This window comes from Camelus bactrianus, chromosome 17, assembly GCF_048773025.1.
Source record: "Camelus bactrianus isolate YW-2024 breed Bactrian camel chromosome 17, ASM4877302v1, whole genome shotgun sequence".
NCBI lineage: Eukaryota > Metazoa > Chordata > Mammalia > Artiodactyla > Camelidae > Camelus > Camelus bactrianus.
The window spans coordinates 36,377,052-36,393,879 of NC_133555.1; the positions used below are offsets into that span (position 1 = coordinate 36,377,052).

At 40.9% G+C, this 16,828-nt stretch overlaps 1 protein-coding gene across 1 annotated transcript; it reads right to left on the reverse strand.

The window, feature by feature from the left end:
- Positions 1-3,487: 3,487 nt before the first annotated feature.
- LOC105078726 (C-C chemokine receptor type 3) lies at positions 3,488-16,492 on the reverse strand. Its single transcript, XM_010967346.3, has 2 exons — positions 16,335-16,492; positions 3,488-4,945 (listed from the first exon to the last, which is right to left on the reverse strand). Exon 2 carries the CDS (start codon positions 4,929-4,931, stop codon positions 3,867-3,869), a length of 1,065 nt encoding a protein of 354 aa, XP_010965648.3. The 5' UTR covers positions 4,932-4,945; positions 16,335-16,492; the 3' UTR covers positions 3,488-3,866.
- Positions 16,493-16,828: the final 336 nt, after the last annotated feature.

The following is a 16,828-nucleotide window of genomic DNA, read 5'->3' on the forward strand; positions in this document are numbered from 1 at the left end:
ACCTTAACTATACTGGGGATTTACCTGGGCAGAAAGGGAAGAAAACCCCAGTGACGGAAAGCCTATAGGCTACGAAGGACAGAAACCTGCTTTGTTCAGGAAATGGGAAGACTTTAGAATTTAGCTCTGGAATTTGAAGAAAACCTCAGAAACTAAAGCTGGAAAAAGATCATCTTTTTTAAACCAGTAAAATATGATGCTCAACAAAAAGGAGGAGCAGCAGGGAAATCATCACTAAGGTGTGTTCAAGGTCGCCTGCCATTGTCAAGGTCACTTTAGTCTTCACCACAGCAGGCTCTTTGTCGTGCACTTTTGTGCCACTGTGGCTGCCAGCACATTGACCTACCTGCTTGGACACTGCTCTCATTTACACTCTTTGCTTCATGAAAAAGTTGTTCCCAAACCTGTTCAAAGATCTAGCAAATGCTTTATCCCTCAAGCCTTAACTGAGCATGCCCAGCTAGCTTCCAACATCCAGTATCTGCGTCTCATTGCCTGGAGCTTTCCCCATAGCTGGGAGGGCCTCTCCAGAGCCAGAGAGGCTGGAATTGCTGGAAAATTAACACACCCCTCCCAGGGGCAGTCATCAGCCAGTGACCGATGTGAGTAGAGTGTTAATACCCCAACTCCCTTCCTCCTCAAATGAAATAACTGAGAATTGTGAGTTACACTGCTCCCCAGTTTTCTAGTGGTCTTGAGCTCCAGTCACTCCCCAGTGGAAAGTACTTCATAATGTACCTTTGTTGATATCTTTCTCTTCCATGTACTTCCCTACTAACTCTTGGAGTTTTCTGCACTTTCCAGGTAAACTCTTTGATCTCTGCTTCTTTCTCAGGAACTGCTTTGGGGGGAACCCAACCTAAGCAGAATGTCACTTTCTCTGTGTACTTTTCTTTAATGTCTCCATTCTACTTTCTGCCTCAGGGGCCTTTGGGCACCTATCACATTTCATTATAGTCGTTTGAGTCAGATGGATCTCTTCCACCGAATGGTGAGTTTTCTAGAAATGAATCTTACTTCATCTTTGCATCACTGGCATTTTCCCCAGCCTGTCACACAGTGTTCAAGATGTGTTTGCTGACTACAGAAAGCTTGACGCATAGGTAGAAAAGACATAAAGAGGCAAGTTTGAAGGGGCTAGTGCTGCACCACTAACCGCATACAAGAGCCACTAGCCACATGTTGGCGGTTTCAATTGAAACTGGATGAAAACGAAAAATTCAGTTCCTCAGCCTCACTAGCCACATTTCAGGTGCTCGATAGTTGCATATGGTTAGTGATTATATTGGACAGTGCAGATGTAGACCTTTTCTATCATTGTGTATGGTTCCATCAGACAGCATGGGACAAGTGAACACAATGGAGCATACAGAATCTGTGATTTTGTTACATGCAATTTTATGTGGGTCACAGGGCTCCTAAAAGCTTTCAGGGATCAGGGGTGTATGAACAAGTACCTGTATCCTGCACTTGTGGTTACCTAAGGGCAGATACTACTTCATATTGCAAGAGAGAACCAGTGATGTATAGTTTTTAATTGATTGTTTTATTTACATTTTGGCTGAACCACAAGAAAGAGAAAAAGTAACTTCAAAGTTTCCTAGCCAAATTGAGATCCATGTTGCATGATTTAATGTTCCACAGTTCGCATCCTGTGCTGCCCACGTAGGGTTGGGTTGAGGTAAGACCTTTCAGACACGAGTGAAGGTAAGAAAAGTCGAGGTCATTCACCAGCGGTCAAGATTGGATGGGGTGGATGGCCAAGAGCATGCACATCCCTTCTCCAAGCATTTGATTAGGAAGTGGAATGTTTTGGCATTTGAATATTTTCTATCTTAAAGTGGAAGTTTCTCTCATTTGGGTTGAATTTAGGCACTGGCAATTTCCTTTTTAAGACATGATTTGATTTTGAACTAGGGCAATGTAGAACAAGAACACTGTCCAATTCAATTTGACAGTGAGCTCCCTGAGGGACTTCGCTGAGAACATGGCAGGTGCTCATCAGATGTTTGCTGAATGAATGAATGATGTAACCAGATGAGTGAATGAACACATGAAACTTGAGTATACCTTAGTGAACAATTGAAAATGCACTTGGTCTCATGGGCAATGGGAGGTGATGCTGTGGAATTGTCCACCATGCCCCAGCCCTCTTTCTTTCTTTTTTTTTTTTTTTTTTTTTGTTTAACAATCTATTTTGTAGACTTTGAGCATCTAGCTCCTAAAACTTCAGCAAGATCAAAAATTATATATATATTCTCAAATTTTGTTTAATTTTTTGAAAACTGTGTTTCCACATTACAGAATCCAAAGGGCACAAAAGGGTATTCAGAGAAAGGTCCCCCCTTTTCCTATTCATTATGCATATCCCTCCCTAAAGACGACCACTGTTACTGCTTTCTTTTGTATCCTGTAAGAAGCTGATCAGTGCGTCTAAGCACAATGCAAAATGTGTGTGTGTGTGTGTGTGTCCTCTTGTTTTTTTTAATATACACTCTGTTTTGATCTTTGTGTTTTTCAATCAACCATATATTCCTTCTGGTGCTTTAACTCTTCCTTCACACTGTCTCAGCCAAATTCTTCTCTGGGTGCTCTTGTCACCTTTCTTATCAGCCGTTGATCTTTCCTTGCCTCCACACGTATGTTGTCTCCTAACTTACTTCCCTGCATGGTTCTGAGCCTCTACTCCGTCCTCTATGTGTTTCCAGATTTTATCTTCCTAGCTCACCATGTTGATTGCTTTACTCCCCTGCTCTAAACAATAGCTCTCCTTGCCTCTCCAATAAAGCCTGAGATACTTTGCCTGAAATTCATGGCCCATTCCAACCTTCCCACCCACCCTGACACCCACACATGTTCCTGCCCTCCCCTCTCACCTTTGTATTGGGCATTCCATTGACTTAGGGTGCCTTCCCACAAATCTTCTCCCTTTTCACATCCTGCCCCTTCTTCAGAGACCTACTCAAAAGCCACTTCCTCCATGAAGTCTTCCTCCCTGAGATCCCAGCTCTTTCTTCCTGGCCCAGGCACAGCATCAAGTGTGTTCCTCTTTGCACTGGAGTTATTTGTGTCTGTCTTATATCCTCTACCACAGGGAAGGTTTCATGGATGCAAAGATTGTTTGTCTTACACATTTTTGCATCTTCAGTTAACCTAAGGTAATGTTTGTGCATCCTGTCTGTATCACCTAACACAACAGTTGTTGGATAATGATGATCAATCAGTGAGACTGGCGTGTAAGAGGACAATATCTGAACAATTCAGGGCTCTGAGAAGTTTCTATGAACAGGGCCTTTATTCTCTATACCAAACTGTTCTTCAGTTGAGTCGCTCCTGGGAAATGTGGTCATTTGGTGCAAATAGGAAATCAGTTCACTATTAAGAATATTCAGAACAAGTGTGGCATGCCATAATGGTGCTTGAGAGTACATATGCACAAATTAAAAAAAAAAACACTTTTCATCAAGCAAGGAAAGAGTTCGGCACATTAAGAAGTAATGTAACTGATTTATTGTACTTTGTGAAGTAAGTTTCATTTATGTGAATCATTGGCTGAAGTTAAGTTTTAAAATATAAAAAGTGTTACCTGTTTATAGCTGCATATAGTAACTATCTAACATTCAAGTGCATTACATGTATGTAACTCTTCAGAGAATCAAGCAAAGCTATGCTTTTCAGGGTTGATGATAAGTTGACCTTTGGTAATGACTTTGGGGTGCATAGATATTCCACCATCGTTGTGTATATATTTTAACATCTTCAAGAGCTTCATTGTTGCCCTGGAAGTTCAAAGGACTGGTGTAGAGGTCTATACATTTGCTTCATCTGCCCTGTGCATCTTCTTTAGGCAATGTTCTGCATCTGACCTAAAATACAGCAGAGAGTTCCTGCTCCCCTGTTGATGGGGATACAGAGCTGGTTCTTTCCAGTTTTTCGGCAGGAAGGAATGGGATGTATTTGCCCAAGTAGATGGCCACGTGCCTGTGGAAAAAGTGGCGGAGGTGCTTCTGGAACCTCTCACCGACGAAGGCGTAAATCACAGGGTTGACACAGCAGTGCGAGTGGGCAATCACCTCCGTCACCAGCATGGCCAGATCCAGCTGTCTGCTCTGCTCACAGTCGGTCTCAAAGTTCATTTGAAAAGCAGAGAGAAGGAGAACCAGGTTGTAGGGTGTCCAGAAAATGAAGAAGACCACCATGATGACAAAAATGAGCCGGATGGCCTTATATTTTTTTTTACTGGGGCATCTCAGCAGCGTTTTAATGATTCCTGAGTAGCAGACAGCCATAACAAGCAGAGGCAGAGCGAGACCCAAGATATTCATCCTCAGAGCTTGGAAACTCTTCCAGGCATCTTCTCTACCCTGTGGGTAAAGAGGATTACAGACAGACTTGCCAAACTCCTCCTGGGACTCATGGAAGATAAAGTCAGGGATGGCTGCTAGCCCTGCCAGTCCCCAGGTGAAGGCACTGGTGACGATACCAAAAGTGACCGTCCGGGCTCGCAGGGCAAACACAGCGTGGACGATGGCCAGATACCGGTCTATGGTGAGCAGGATGATGAAGAAGATCTCACTGTACAAGCCCATGTGATAAAGCCCAGAGAGCAGCTTACACATGCAGCGGCCAAAAGCCCACTCTTTCCACCCAATGTAGTGAATCCAGAACGGCAGCGTGAGCAGGACAAGCAGGTCAGAAACGGCCAGGTTGAGCAGGTAGATGTTGGTCATGATGTGGAGCCTCTTGTATTTTGTAAGGATCATCAGCACCACCACGTTGCCCAGCAGGCCAACCCCGAACACCAAGGAGTACAGCAAGGGCAGGAACTGGGCACCCAGCTCCTTGACATCGACTTTTTCGCATGGCATTGCCTCCTCATAGTCGTAGGGTGTGGTCTCCACAGCCTCTGTCCCATTGACTGAGGCCTCCATGTCCCTTGTCGTCCCTGTGATGGAAGAACAGAGCAGCCCACGATTAGTCATGATCACCCCTGGTGAACCTCACCAGTTGATTTGTTCATTTACTTGATAAAACTACATGGGATGAACAGCCTATACCTTCCTCAGCATGTATTTTCAAAAGGATATCAGAGGTACCATGGGGGAGATGTCATGTTTTGAAAGTCAGCATGATCCATGATGAGAAAAGAAATAGAGATGTTGTGGATGGTGGTGGAGAGTGGGGATGTTGTTCTGAAAGCATTTGAAGATGTACAAAACAGGAAAACACAGGTCAGATAATGATAACATATTATAATTATTATTACTGTATCTTTTAAGGCATTTTGTATTTTATGTTTTACAGTTTATATATGATTTTCAAAATAATCTTACTTATTTAAAAACCAAGTGCTTATAATAATAGTAAGTGATTGTTATTACAAATAACTACCCCTCTCCATGGCTCCATAACAATGTGCTGTTCATCATAGCTAATGGGGAAATTGAACCTTAGAGACATTTAATAATTTGCCTAAAATCCTCTAACAAGTAATTACGAAAGTTTGGGCTAGTTCTTCAGTATCTATGCCCAGTTTTCTCATTGCTAGGTTCAAGTGCAGTGATCTTTAACTTTTGAAGACTTAACTATTGTAATTTTTATTAACTATTATAACAATGTTAAACAGCATTACCTTTTCTTGTTCCTGATAATGCTGAGATAAGCCAGTCATGTGCCAACAGCAAACCCTTTAGAACTTCTTCAGAAATGGGCTAAGCAGGAGGTGTAGGCCAGTGAGATTTCTTATTAGAGTTGATATTTCTCAGACCAGGATCCCTAGGGCCAGTGCCTACTTCTCTTAAGATTACAGACTTGGCTGGAGAAAGAAGGAAAATCAAACAAGGAAGGAGTCCCATGAAGGGCAGTTAATCTTTGCACTGCTCCCTTGTAAGGAGTCCTGCTGACTTGCTCCTTCCTATGAGCAAGGTACAGGTGTGAGGACATGAGTATATGTCAGTAGGCATCTCTCCAGTTAAGTCTTATAAATGCAGTACTTTGAGCCAGCGGCAAGGAATTGTCTTTGCTTCTCAAGAGAATACTGGGACCCCAAAGGTCAGCACATGTCAGGGTTTTGTTCAGTGAAAGTGACAATAGAGAGGGGAGACACAGGAGCAGGTCTTGGCCATTCTGCTTGCCAGCTATGGGACGTAGACAAGCCCTTAACTCTGAGCCTCATTTACTCATCTCCAAAATTAGGATCTGCTACCACCCAAGGTTGTGGTGAGGATCAAATGAGAGTGTCTCCATGAGATCACATTGTAAACTTTAAAAAAAAAAAAACCTGTGAAATTGGTAGGAAGCAGCAGTGAAAGAAAAGCGATCAGAAGCCATTTCATATGAACTTAGGAAAATGTAGGGGCTCTTGGGTAGAACTTGATCTGTTTTCATAACTCTGTCCTGATATATCATCCACTGACCAGTGACACATTTCAGGCTTTTGAGATGAAAAAGAGAATTGAAGAACAACTGATATGTATGATCTTATCAGAATTCTTATTCCTAATGGCATAATCCACAGCCACTGAGAAAAAATAACCATCGTTTTCTCTGTTATGCATTTACAAACACAAGAGTGTGTCTCTAAACCTTAATGTCTTAAGCAAGAGAGGAATAGATCTGCTTGCTCCAGAGAGCAGAAATGCCTGTACTCACCATTAATTATTTGTATTTTCTTTCCTTTTATCCCAGACTGATCCAAAAACAAGTCAAACTTTTAAAAAAAAATTCACTAAAGTTGTGTTAACTTGAGGCTCATGTCTTTAATTCATGCATCACTTCCATAAAACCAACATGATCAGTATGATAAAATTGTAGAAGCTTTGGGGGCCCTAGACTGCAAAGCACAAGGAAGCAAGCAGGTTCTGTAGAGTCAGAAGCCAAGCCCTTGATTATTAGTTACATAGAGTCAGAGATCTGAAGACTGTAACGGTTCTCAACTGTCTGCTGTCCTAATCGCAGTCCTTGCACTTTGGAAAAACGATATGGTAATAGTAAACAAATAAACAACAGCAATAAAGCAAAGCAAAAAAAAAAAAAAAAAAAAAAGTAAAAACTACCCCAAATCTCACCATGAAGAGTTTACCACCATTAACATTTCTCTATGCAGATATGCATACATGGATACTAAGTTCTACAAAAAAATGAGATCATACTCCTTTAGTTGGTTCACTAAAATTGCTCACAGTACAACTCAGCCCTGCAATGTAAATGAAGTTTCTTTAGTTTCCAAAACTATTTGGTCCTCTGTTACTAGCTTCCCACCTGCTGGGTGGTAGGAAATGTTTTCATAAATTTTAGTCCCAAGTGGTTTAAATTTAGCCTGATCTATCCATTCATTTGAATGATGACTTTAGGTTTTACTCATCCTGTTTCCAGCTTATAATTTCAGTTCCTTGTCTTCTCTCATTTGTCCTGTCTAAGATGGTGTATAGATATGGGGGAGAGGCCAGCATGACTCGATACACGGACAGAGTAGGGAGGGGATGTTCTGGTCTCCTGCTGGTTCTTGATTTAAGTGGCCGATATCTGCTGAGCAGCATCAACCTAGTCCCAACTCTGAGCCTTGTGCTAGCATCTGCTGCAAAGGTTTGTAGCTAATGGCCTCAGGATCCATTCATTCTCTGTCCTCCCCAGGCATAGTGACCTCTCTCAGTGATGGAGTGTTACCTTTGCTATCGCTAGAATGGAGAACCACATCTCCCTCAGGTTCCTGGCCCAGGCTGTGTTCTTTCTCCTGAACTGCTAGGTGCCCAGGCAGACATGCTGCTCGACTCCATGTCCATGTACAACCAAGGGACACAGAAGACTGCAAACTAGATTGTTTTTCTGCCTGGCCACCAACTTAACTGCACTAGCTACCCCATGTGGGTAAGTAGGTGCCTTGCAGAGAGACATCCTCTTGGGGGATCCCCCCAATTTTTCAAATAGCCCTAAATACCCACCAACTCTGGTGAAAGCCTGGATGGGAGAGACAGGGACACACAGGTGTGACTGCTTCCTTCCATGACTATTGTCTCTTTTCTCACAATTCTTGGAGTCAGAAGGAGAGAAGTCCTCTCCTTGCCATTCTTGTTCTGGCCAGGTCCAACTAAATATTTATGCAGCCTCCATTTTTACTGTGGTAGATGGTATAAGGTCATAGATACCTCTCTATGTTAACAAGTATAGTTTTACATTCACCAGTGTAAATATTAATAAATGCTGCAAAGTTTAATTGAAAAGAAACATCTAGAATTGGAGACCCTTCTTTAGAAAATGTATTTAAGTTTGAAATGGCATTTTAATTATCAAATAAAATTTAATGATGACACTTAGTGCTGGTGAGTTTGCAGTGAATCTGGAGCACTTATTCATTGCTGATGCAATGTAACTTGATTCAATAAATTTCACATATAACGAGAACCATCAAGATACACATGGCTTTGATCCAGTAGTTCTGCTCCTGAGAATTTAACCCTGAGGGGGAAAAGTCGACAAAACCAATATATAAGGTGCACAAAGATGTTCACTGTGGCATTATTTTCAAAATAGAAAAACAAGAAATGCGAACAGTCTAAATGTTTAACACATGAAGGATATTTTGAATTAAATTGTAGTCAATTTACACAATAGGTTATCATGCAGTTGTTAAAACTAGTTTTGGAGACGAGGTTGAATCACAGACAAATGTTTATGAAAAATGACAAGAATATAAAGTGTGTAAATGAAAATCGCAACAACATGAAATTATATGCACATATAAAAGGCAAAAGGCAAATAATGAAAATAGCTGTGGGAGGGAAGTAGATTATAATTTTTAAAGCTGTAAAATTTTTAATTTTTCTATATTCCATTATTGATTAAACTATAATAGAGAACAAGTATTTTTAAGCAGGGATTTCTGGAAGAGTTGGCAGACATGTTTTCTAAAGCTAACTGGGTTGAAAACCTAGGCAAATAACAAGATGAAGGGTATACTCATCAGAACCTGAAACCACAAACTGAGATTTAAGAAGCTTGAAGAGGCGGCCACGCTAGGTAAAGAATTTGAATTTTGTTTTGAAATTTAGAGATCATAGTAGCTTCGTTCTCCCCTTTGATCTTGGGTGGAGCTGACAAACAACCACCCAAACAGGGGAGAGAAGGCTTTTCTTAAGGTCCTGAGACTTGCGTTGGCTGGGGCTCAGCTGGCCTCCACGGGAAGACTGAGAAGGCCCTTCATATTACCACTGTGGTTACCTTCATGTGGACATGTGGGCTGCCAGGATGCCTCCAGATTATTCAGTGTGTGATACTCTCATGCCCACAATTTTTCTTCTTCTCACTCCGTAACTCTTATAGCTTTGGGCAAATTCTGAAGTTGGAGGATATCCACAGGACCCTGCTCTTCTCTTGCTAGAGCAGCCGTTCAGCCTCTGTGTCTGGACGCTGTGCTTAGATATCCCAGAGTGAACATCAGAAGGGCAACCCTGGGGTTTACAGTAATTCAAACTCTCTTGTCTTTGAAGAACTGGAGGCTACTTCCCTGCATCCAAATGCAAGCCAGAGTCCCTCCTAATGAGAATCCACTCAAACAGTCTTGTTAAACTCCAAAAATGCCCCAAATCAAACCAGCTCCTTTGTCCTGAGCCCCACCCTGCACGATGCCTTTAAATGGAAGAAATTCTCATTTTCCAGCATGGATCAAATAATGCATGATATGGTCAGAAGCTTGCTTTGTATGATGTGTTTTTTCCCTTATTGTCAACAATCACCTGGGAAGGGAAAAAGTACTGAGAGGAAGATGGTCTCTGAGTTCAGGAAGTTTAGATTCTTTACACATAACCAATGTGTGATAAGAGTCAGTAATAACTACCTTTCTTACGCCAGGCACTTTATATAGGCTTGCTTGTCCTCATGGCAGGGTAGGATTTTACATCCCCATTTTATAGGTGAGCAGAGGCTTGGCAGGGCTTAGTAACTATTCTGTCGATGCACAGCAGAGCTGGGACTCTGTGTCCTTTGACTTCAAGGTCTACACTGTTATTGCCTTAGGTTTCCATTTAGAAAGGACCTCTACACCCCAAGATTACATAAGTGTGTGTGTGTGTGTGTGTGTGTGTGTGTGTGTGTGTGTGTGTGTGTATATATATATATCTTTATGGTTCCATGTTTATACATACAAATCGCTAATATATTTTAATTTAGCTTGATGTATGGCTTGAAGTGCATTTCTAGTTTATTTCTCTCTAAATGGTTGTCCTTTCTGTGGATGTCTACCATACGTGGAGGTCATGACTTCCAAGAATGATAATGCATGTGATCCATCTGTGGTGGCCAAAGCCATAGATGCTCTGTCCTTGCTCTGCGCTAATTGTTCTCAATATTTCTCAGAGTTGTCTGAATGTTTTTAGAAGTAAATGTCAACAAGCTCTTGTCAGATGGGTAAAAAAAAAGATACTATTAATTTGAAACTCATTTCATTCTAAAACTTTGCTAAAGTGGAAAACTGTCATGCCTATGATGAAGAGAGCTGATCCTCGACAGTAGGATGTGGTTGGAGAGGTGCAGTTTTAAATTAGAGGAGGTCATTAAGGAGCTCATGGGGTGACATTTGAGAAAAGACTTGAAGGAGGTGAGGGAAGGAATTGAACAGGTGTCTGGAGGCTGAGAGTTCTAGGTAGAACAGCAAGTACAAATATCTGGAGATGGAAGAGGGCCTAGACATGTTCTGTGTAGAACAAGAGCACAAGTGTGGCCAGAAGAGGAGTGAGGGGTGAATATTAGGAGAGGGCATCAGAGAGACATGGGTAGGGTTGGGTGGGCAGGGGTTCAATGGGGACCATTGGCGAGTTTCCATTAAAGGTGTGACATCCAACTTATATTTTGTAAGGATTATTCTGGCTGCCACATAGAGAATAGACCATGGAAGCAAAGTTAGAAACAAGGGACTGGTAAGGAGGCTGTTATGATAATCCAGGCAAGATGTGACACTAGATTGAACATGAGAGCAGGGGTAGAAGGGGAAAGAAGTGGATGGATTCTGTATAAATGCAGAAGTTAGCCACAGGATTTGTTGACAGATAGAATACGAGTAAGTGAGAAAGGGTGACTCTAAGAGTTTTGCCCTGAACACCTGGAAGGATGGAGTTGCCACCAGCTGAAGGCCGGGGAAAAAACAAGCCTGGTTTGGGACAGTCAGGTTTGAGATGACTGTGTGCCATCCAAGAGGAGATGTCCAGTAGGCAGTTGGACATATGGCTCCAGGGGAGAACTCTTGGCTGAAAATGTAAAGTTGGCAATTGTCATCACATAGATGTGTTTAAAGTCATGATACTGGAGAAGAGCACCAGAGAGGTAAGTGTAGACAGTAAAGGACAGCATCCTCAGACATGCCAAAAATCAGAGGTCACAGAAATGAGGAGGACACAGCAAGAGAGAATGAGAAAGAGTGGACAGTGAGGTAGGAGAAAACCCAGAATCTCTTGTGTCTCAGAAGAGAAGCAAAGAAAGTGTTGTGAGGAGAGTAAAGTGAGGATTCTGTGGAGCAACACATGCGAGAACATCTGGGCACAGAGCCAGGCAGATGCATGTTAGTTCTCCCCCTCCTCCACACACTGACCTTCTCTACTTTTCAAGTTTTCAGGCCTGTCCAGAATTTCTTAGATCTTGTCCAAGATAGTATACTATGACTTTAGAGGAAGGAGTATCTCCTCCACCTAAAGAGAAATTCTTGACTTTCCACAAATAACCAGTCTGTAGCCCATTACTCAAGGTTATAGAAAACCTACGGTGATTGGTATCCAGTAATGCTTTAACAAGCCTTTTTAGCCTTCATTAAAATATTTAGTTACAGTAAATGAGAAGTTTGAATTTCTACAAATGAGTTTGGTTGAATAACCTAATGGGAACCCACGATTGTATTAATCCATTTTCTTACTGATATTCCAATGAAGAATCATCAAGGTTAGATTATCACAAAGATGACAGGTGGGTGGTAGATAGAAAGAGAGAGAGAAAAAGAGAGAGAGAGAGAGAGAGAAAGAATGAAAGAGAAAGCAAGAAAGCAAGAAAGAAAGGAAGGAAGGAAGGAAGATGGATGTTCTGCTGGGCACTTAATTTGGGGGTTTTTGTTTGTTTGTCTTTTGTATTTTCATCCACAAACCTTTAATTCTTGTTCACATTACATGAGGGCTATGGGTCAGCTCAAATTCTGCTGGTCTCTCCTGGCCTCCACTCCCAGCTGTGAGTACACTGGGATCTACTCCCCATATTTTCTCATTCTGGGACCTAGGCTGAAGGAACAGGAGGTTGAACTAAGCCATGCAAGCACATTTAAAGCTTGTACTTAGACATGATGTACATCATACCCACTAACAGTCCATTGGTTAAATAAGGTACATGGGAAGCCCAGCATAGTCAGGGCAAGGAAGGGTGTACTCCTTTATGGGGTGGAAGGGAGTAAGTGTTTAGAAACAATGATACGACCTACCACAGATACTGGGCACTTAGTTTTGACTGCTTTAGGATGCTGTGAAATGATCATTTCCCATAACTGCATACACTGCTATGCTACTAATTTAATCTGTTTACATGCAGGAAGTTTTTAAAAAAAAAAAAAAAACCCGTCACATGCTAACTTTACAGTCACCTAGAATTTCAGATTAGCATGTGATGGGGTTTTAAAATGGTCTGAGATTATATCCAGAGCACTAGGCCAGGTCCTAGGCAAGACATTTAATGCAAACTTTGCCCAACTCAGATGTAGTGGAGAGGAAACCCTACCCAATAAAGATGAGCTGAAGGAGCCAGAGGTTATCTACCCTGCAGAAATGACACTTAGAAAAGGAGAAGAGAGCAAGATACTGGTGTGTAGATGAGAATTGAAATCATGTGTGACCCCCAGCGGCTCCCACTAGAACCAACGGGAGGTAGTTCCAAGAGGCAAATTCAGCCACAACAGAAGAGTTTGAGCCAGACTGTCCAAAATAAAATGAGTCCTTGTGAAGCCTGAGCAAGCTGTGACTAGAGAAATTCAAGAAGAGGCTGGGTAGCTGGCTATCAGGGACATTGTAGGAAAAGATTTCCACAGTGGGAGGAAGGTTGATGAGAGCAGTGGTTCTCGGCTCTGGCTGCACATAGGAATCAATGGGGAGCTTTTGAAATCCTAATGTCAAGTTATACCCTTGAAAAGTTAAATCAGAATCTCTGGGGGTAGAACCAGGGCTTCAGTGATTCTTAAAGCTCCCCTGGCAATTCCCATGTACAGCCTAGGTTGACAACTCTTAGACTAGGTGACATGAAATCCCTCCTAAATTTTTAAAATCTGTTTGCTATATCTGAGTTACAGACCTCCAACCTCCCTAAGCTTAGGTGTGAAGGAAAGAGGAAATGTAAGGGTTGATCTAAGAATATCTTCAATTTCAAGCTTTTTAGAAGCTGACCCCAAGAGCTAATTCAGCCCTAGTCTATATTAATAGGTGATCCAGAACATAGAAAATCTACTCGTCTGATTCTCCATCTACCTCTCTACCCAGATGTTTCTTCATTTATTCATCCAACTAATTAGCCGTATAGCTACTCAAGTTGCTTCCCACTTATACAGCCAGGGCCCCCTCCCCTTTTACATCTTTCCACAGAGAACCTGGGATAGTCAGAAAAAAATAATTATCTGGTACAGCATTATCCAATAGAAATTTTCTGCAATGATGGAAATGTTCTGTGCCTAGTAGATACATAGCACCTACTAGACACATAGCTGCTGAGGACTTAAAACGTGGCTACTGCTATTGAGGAACTGAGCTTTTCATTTTATTTGAATTTAATTAACTTAAATTGGAATAACCACATGTGACAAGTATCCCACATATTGAATGGTGCAGGACTAGTGCCCAGTATAATGCCTGACAAGTAATAGCTGCTTAATAAATGCTTTTTAAATGGATAGAAGGATAGAACCGAATTTTACCCTGCTTTTCACTTTTCAGACTATACATTTGAAATATTAGGTTCTATCCCAGGTACCACATTTTAAGAGGGTTAGTATCAACCTGGAGCACAAGACAGGCTAGGATGATAAACATCCGGAAACATCAGCCGTAGTTAGCAGAACTTGGAATGTTCTGTGTGAAAAACAAATGTCTTCAGGTTCATTTTTATTTCTTTTCTTCTTATTTTTTCCTCCTATTATTTGTACATCTTTGATCTGGACCAAGTTTTCTAATCTTTTTTTATTAAAGGGTTGGATTAGGCTATGTTTTAGGTCCCTTTGAGATAGAAAAGTCTATGATGTGATAACTTCGTGTAGAAGAGGAAATGAAATTTGATGATATTGGAGGAAAGTACATTAAGTCGCACTTGGGGAAGAGCTTGCTAAGAACCAGGATGTGCAGGAACAGAATGGGCTGCCTTGTGAGCCAGTAACTTCCCTCCCTGGAAATACACAAGAACCTCTTAAGGTTGAAATCATGAATAAATGCAGTCTTATTCCCAGCTGCAGACATCTCCCAGCCTTTATATTTTAGGGCAGCACATGGACTTCCACAGCTGCCAATCATTATTATTAGTTACTAGAGCAAAGGTTATACCCCATTCTTGTAGTGTGGTTAAGTGACTTGGTTTCATCACCTGCCAAATGACAGGATATTTTTTACTAACTTCCTTGTTCGAAGATTAGACTTACTCTTTATATTCCAATAAGCAAGTGTTTCAAATGTGGCTAATTTTTAGTGTTTGTATACAGGCTGATATGTTACTTAGTTGAAAGAGATGATTATGAAGAAATGTTTTATAGGGAAATTATGCCTATGCAGTCAAAATAACATGGTTCCTGGCCCCTGGTACTTCCATCCCCACTTATAACATGGAGAGAGAATGGCTGCCATGTTTGTTACAGTTGATAACACTTTTGCATGCCCTTTGGTATTGATATTTTAAATTTTATGTCCTTCACCTAGTTCCGTGTGGTTGAAAATTATTTGAAAATATAATTCGTAACAACTGCAACATATTGTATAGATATTCATGGTTGTTTAATCATTGTCACATTGTTGTGTGATTAAGTTGTTCCCAATTTGCACTTTTACAAATAATGCTGCAATAAACATCTTTGTATTTTTATTATTTCTTTAAAGTAGATTTCTCAAAGCACAATTTCTACCTGTAGTCATATTTCTAAGGCTCTTGATGCATTTTGCCAAATTGCTTCCAGAAAGTGTGTAACAATGTATATATTAGTAGGTGATGGTGCCAGTCTCACAGGAATCAATAGGAAGATCTAAAAGGAAAAAATTACTTGTCCAGTTTTACAGGCAAGAGGATGTATTATAACATTTATCTAATTGCTGAGGTTTTTTCTTTTAGTTGTAATTATTAGTCATTCATATTTCTTTTTCTGTGAATTATCTGTTTCTGTTTACTCATTTTATTCTGCTGGGTTTATCTGCTTTTTTCTTATTGAGTCATGCAATTCTTCCCTTAGGAGAAATAATAGCCTGCATAGTTCAAGATAATCATCAGCACCTTCTGAAATGAGCTGCAAATACTCTCTAACTACTATCACTTCCATATACCAAAGACCTCATACTCTCACCGCCTACCCTTGAAACACTTGTTAAACAACAGTTAACTTTCATTCCCAACATTGTGAGATTTCCCAGAAAATTAGGTAGGCTTTCTATCCCTACCTTCTAATCTAGGGCCAGGAAAGGCAAAGAGTCAACCTTGTAGATCCAGACAAAAGGATATCAAATCAACCGATCAACTGATTCATCTAATAGCCTAACTTAAAGTGGATTTTCAATGAAAAATTGAAAAATATATGTATATACACAAATATAATATATAAATGTATGTACACACACATGTATGTCAATTATATTTTCACTGAATATTTCTTACAAGTCAATATCAACAACAGAAAACTATTAAGTATAACCATTTTAGAGTGGTCATACTCTAAATAGTTGAGAATTTATGAAAGCACAGGGAAGGCAACATGGATACAGTCATGGGCATGTTAACTGAAGAAGTATAAAAGGCCAAGTTTGAATGAGTGGAAGAGACAGATATATCATGGTACAGGTGAGAGAAAGAAAGGCAAAATCAAGAAAGCAAGAAGACAATGGATATATTTCACAATCTACTCTCCCACTTTGGCCCCATACCACCTCCTGCATTGCAGTAGACCTCCCTCTCCTCTGCCTCCTCCATGCACGAGCACTCTGGGGAGGTATGGCTCCCACCTATCTAGACCCCTCACTCCATCTCCTTTTTCCTAGAAACCTGACGGTCTACCTGGAAACCTCTCCTAAACAAACAACTTCTATTGCATTTAATAAGCTCTTGCCCAAATGAGAATAAAAAGAAGACAGTGGTACCTGCTAATTTAGCAAAGTCCTTTGTGCGTCCAGTGATAGCTTAGGTCTCATCACACACGAAATGGAGATACCATCTGATACCACCAGAGACATTAGTAAGGTAGGAAGCAACACAGCTTCCTGTTTTAAACAGGCTTAGCTTCTCAGGTTTTGCAAGTTTTCAGAAATATATCGAGTTTGGTGCAGTTCTTCTTTTCTATGATTGAGATGACACACAGTGAACTCAGTTGAGTAATTCTTTAGATGAGTATTGCTGATGGTCAACAGCTATTTTGGAGGTTCTGCCCTCCCTTGATATTGCTTTTTTATTTTGGAAAGGGGGATAATTCTTGAATAAGCATGGCTTTGACCTATGAGGAGGCAGGATAAGAAAGTGAAATCGGGATTTCCTTGTGAAGAAAGAATGAAGACTAGGGGATCACCTAATTATTCTGCAGAATTCAATGGGAGACATTGATGACGTGAGTCGTAGCACAGCTTTAGACAGCCAAAGA

Bases quoted from the DNA above. Each gene is read 5' to 3' on its own strand.
- LOC105078726 (XM_010967346.3), bottom strand. From the start codon at position 4,931: ATGGAGGCCTCAGTCAATGGGACAGAGGCTGTGGAGACCACACCCTAC.